This window comes from Teleopsis dalmanni, chromosome 2 (genome assembly GCF_002237135.1).
Source record: "Teleopsis dalmanni isolate 2A chromosome 2, ASM223713v2, whole genome shotgun sequence".
Taxonomy (NCBI): Eukaryota; Metazoa; Arthropoda; class Insecta; order Diptera; family Diopsidae; genus Teleopsis; species Teleopsis dalmanni.
The window spans coordinates 240,141,186-240,145,875 of record NC_051847.1 but is presented as its reverse complement, the minus strand read 5'-3'; the positions used below and the strand labels follow the sequence as shown (position 1 = coordinate 240,145,875).

Below are 4,690 nucleotides of genomic sequence, written 5' to 3'. Positions count from 1 at the left end.
AATTTTTTATACAACATTTTTAATATTAGAAACATTTTATATAAACCATGAAGTTCATGATTTAAAAATTAATAATTTATAAAACATTTGCAATATTTCTTCCCCTTTCCTCTGTTAAAAATTTGATATATTTTAAAATTTTCTCATTTCTTTTGCAATATAAGCATTTTTCTTAAGCAATGCTTACAACCCAATTTTATTACACTCCCTTGATAAGTTGCACCTCAAGTTATACTAAATTTTATTATCCTTCAACTCGTGCTTTAGTTTTAAATTTGCAATTTACAAATTGCAAATTGCATAAACTGTGTGATTTCCTTGCTAAACTTCTTTGTCTGTTGCTAAAGAAGTTTTATTGCGGTTTACCTGTTTATGTGTTCTTATTGCATTATCCTGTACGGAATGAAATTGCATAAATTCCTATTACATTGCTATTTTACACGTTTCCTTGAGATATTTGCTTGCACTTTATTTTACCTTCACTTATTGTGAAGTATTGCCCGATTTGCACATTTCTTCTGGTTTACGGGTTTACGATTATGAAGTTAAAAGTTTTAGTAAGTCCTGAAGGCTACTTCTGTTGTTGTACATTGTTTGGTTTATTTGTGTGGATTACTTAGTAATATTCTATTGTTATATAATAATAAGTAAACTTCTGTTTTGAGAGAAAATTTAATACGAAATTTTATTTTGCCTTATCTTTTACTTAATTTAAATAAATTAGTTTTTTGGCTGATATTTTTATGGATTCCTATAGTTCATTTTTTTAAGCTTGAAAATAATAAGTGGAAGATATTTATGTCATGTATAATTTCCCGATTAACAAGGCCCTCATATCATAAGATCACATCTTTGGAACTCTAGTTGCAGTACTCACGGTTTTTCTACCTTTTCAAACTTCTTATTGGAGTTGCATCTGATCACTGGTATATAGGAACCCACACAAAGCAATTGTACATTCTTTTAATATTATTTGCCAAAGTTTTTAATATTTATCGGAAAAAGAAATTATTATAAATTTTCTTTGTGAATGCTTTCTTTGTGCTCTCGCTTTGAGAAGAAATTGGTTCCTAGAGAAGTGCTTTTTGACAGTTTATCAGACTGTTCATCGATAAGGACTAAATATTATTAAATTACCTAAATTGGTTGAATTGATTTTGTTGTTGTCTCTTTATATTTTTTGGATCATTGTGAAGAATGCATCTATTTAATTATCAAAATGGGTTGTAATGATTTAGTTGCTGTCTTTTTGTATCTTAAGCTTCCTTACGAAGAATGTATTTAATAAATTATCTAATTTGGTTGAAATGATTTAGTTCCTGTTAGTTTATATATTTATTGCGAGGAATGTGATAGTAAAATGTCTCAAAATCGTCAAATGTGGTCAGTTGAAAATTATCTGCTGACTTGGCATATCAACCAATTTATAGTTTATGTGTATTATCTAATACCAAAAATAAAAAATTCGATATATACCAACTTAAAAGTTATCTAAATCTAAAAAGAGGTTATTTATTTAAACGGACGTAGAAAACCGTAGGCTAGCGGCTCTTTCTATTTCTAATCCGAGGCCTATAAATCAGAAAAAAGTTCAACCAAGAAAGAAAAAGTTATAAAAACTTAATATTTTTGAAACAAAAAGCAAGTTGTTTAGTTAATTTGCTTAACTCAGTAGTACAGTAAAAGTCTTGTTTAGCGTGGTTACCTGCCATTACGGCTTAAGAGCATGGCACTCTACAAACACATGTATAATAATAATGCACCCCTAACCACCTTATTTAAAACTCTAATGAATTTTCGTTGGTTTCGAATGAAGTTATGAGTTTTGGACATAACTTCCCCTTTGGTAAGGAGTTAAGCCTACCAATAATTCTGCTAGTCTTTGGGTCTCAGCACCCGGTGGTGAATACGCAACTCCATGCCGAATGAATGATAAACAAATTCATGTAATTCTTTCCGCGTAAGTATTAACCACAACCACTACGAGTCTACTAACCATCACTTGACTAGGACAGCTATGCATGCTCCAAAACAGTGTCGGCATATCGCCGGGATTTTACTCGCCTCTTACGGGAATATTCTAACCACTTATCAGCGGAGAGAAGTCTAAGAGTACAGTATATAATAGATACAGAATAGTTTTTTCTATAAAATACAACTATAAGATTGTTGTATTGTTGGATTGTTGGACTTTCCCAACAATTTACTGTTTTTATGTACTAATGGCAACACTGCTGTTATATCAATCATTATGTTTTAGTTGAATTAAAAACGAGAAAGTTGTTTTCTCCTTTTTTTCTAAAAGTCTTTTTATAAGAATGAATACAATAAACGGGGTAACTGCAGCTAAGTGGAGCCGAGTACTGCAGCTAAGGCGAAGTGTTTATACAACTGAGTCTAAGTGAACTTAAAACACTCCGTCTTACGAATGAAGGCCAAAATGGCAACTGTTGACAACTCCTTTTTGATTAATTACATCCTGGCCGAAATTACAGCAAGACAATCACAAAGCATGTTATAAGAATATATCATAATATACTTTATCAAATAGGCGGATGAACATATAAATATATAATCTTATATACATAAGCTCATCCACCTTAGCAGATATATAAATATTCTGGAGTATTGTAAAACATTTAATAAAAAAAAATATTTTTTTAAAGTAAAAACTAAGTTTTAAATTTGAATAAATTAATATATATATTATATATGTAATATATATATATAGCTCATCACTTAGTCAGATATATAAATATTCTGGAGTATTGTGTTGCATTTAATAAAAAAAAATATTTTTTTAAAGTAAAAAACTAAGTTTCAAATTGAATAAATTATTGTAAATACATTACACAAAACAATAAGCACAATTTCACAAAACCATTATAATTCTGAGAAGAATTTATTTATTTACTTAGTAAGCATTTATTCAATCAAGCTGATTGAGTCAAATGTTAGCCCACATACAAGGCTAACTGTCCATTACTTATGCATTTTTTTCCAGTTTTAACAAACACAACATGGCGTATACGTAACATATTAGTTAATACATTTTTAATCACATTTAGAAAGGCGGTGTGTCTCAAATTCAACTATATGTTATATATATTATTTTATTATTAAAAGGAAAAAGTTTCTTTCCATATAACATACATTGTAAATGCGTTAAAAATCAAACTTAAAAAAATTATAAAAGAACACTAAAATATTTTTGAGATCAAGGTTATCGATTTCTCTTCACTTTAAGCCAACTCAGTATTTCACAAACACGATTTGGCAATATAAAATGAAAATTGCAGAAAATAATAATAATTCAAGTTGGGTAAGGACTTCATTATAAACATTGATACCAGAAACAGAAAAAAAGCAAAGAAAAACCAAAAATTTATGGATTAAAAGAATTATTTCACATATTTTGAAGCACAAAATTTTTGTTTTACACAGCACAGAAGCAAAAAAAAAATAAAATAAAATAATGTGAAGAAAGAAAAATAGAAGAAGAATCGCCACGCAATTTGAACGCATTCCATTACTAGTATAAGTGGAAAATGAAGAAAATTCCTTGCCATACTCTTGTTCACACACACACAAACGACAAACGAAGCACACAAGTGCACAGAAGACTGTAAGGAATTTAACAGTTGAAGAAAAAAGCAAGAAAAATGTTCTGTGACACGCAGTAGTTGTACTTGTATGCGTGTAGTTGTGTGTGCGACTGTGTGAGTAAGAATTGTGAGCACGAATTTAGTACCGAGGAATGCGTACTTTAAGCGCAAATTCCTTGAGAAAGAAAAAAAAAAGACATTGAAGAAAGGAATAAAGGAATAAAAGATGTAGTGTTTGCTGCTAGTCAATTTGAGTTGAGTGCTGGCATTGCCAATATTAAGAAAGCAATCAATAAGTTGAAGTTGAATCATAATAAAAAATGGACAGAAATGCTTTCTATCATGTATATTAGTGTGATTTATACAGCAGAACAGGACGAACAAGGGAAATTTCATTTTAAGCTTTCAACGATGACTGAACAATGCGCAAAAACTTTGGAACCAGTGAGGCGTGTACGTAAGCTCTGAACCATGCCCATTAGTTTTATTTTTATATAAAACAATAAAACTCATACTAATAACATATATACCTATATATATTTATACATAAAGGATATTATCAACATTCCTTAGGAGTTCTACATACTCCAACATCACTTCTGGTTTTCGAAAGAAAATTTAATTTCCATAAAAAAATTGTGGTGTTTAATGAATTTTTTCAAAAAAAGTTTTCTTTTAAATACTAGAGATGATAAAATTTGAAAATTTTGCTGAAAAATATTAACCATGCAATACCTCCATATTGTATACAATAATTAATCTTAACTATATTTTGCGTTGGATATGTGATTTTACTATTTGCGAACAGCTGCTAGTGACGTAAATAAAAAGTACAAAAACTAAAAGTAGAAATGAGTATTAATTGTTAAACTCGATAGCTTAACAGACAAGACCTTAAGTAATATAAAGATTTAATAAACTTTAATAATCTTAAGACCAATTTTGACTAGCATAATTTTAATCAATTCAATTACTTCAATTATTTAATTTTGGTTGGTTGGTTTCAGTGACAGGTTAGCAGATAACATTCTGTCGACCTTAATTCGCAATTTTTCCCTATTTTGCTATCACATTTCTAGACAGAA

General features: G+C 29.2%; 1 protein-coding gene across 1 annotated transcript in view; it reads right to left on the bottom strand.

Annotated features, from left to right (window-relative positions):
* LOC119677111 overlaps positions 1 to 4,346 on the bottom strand; it is a 4,882-nt gene extending 536 nt beyond the window's left edge. Inside the window, exon 1 of the mRNA XM_038088378.1 lies at positions 4,341 to 4,346. Within this exon, the coding sequence (XP_037944306.1) occupies positions 4,341 to 4,346 (6 nt within the window). The remainder of the gene's footprint in view (positions 1 to 4,340) is intronic.
* Positions 4,347 to 4,690: the final 344 nt, after the last annotated feature.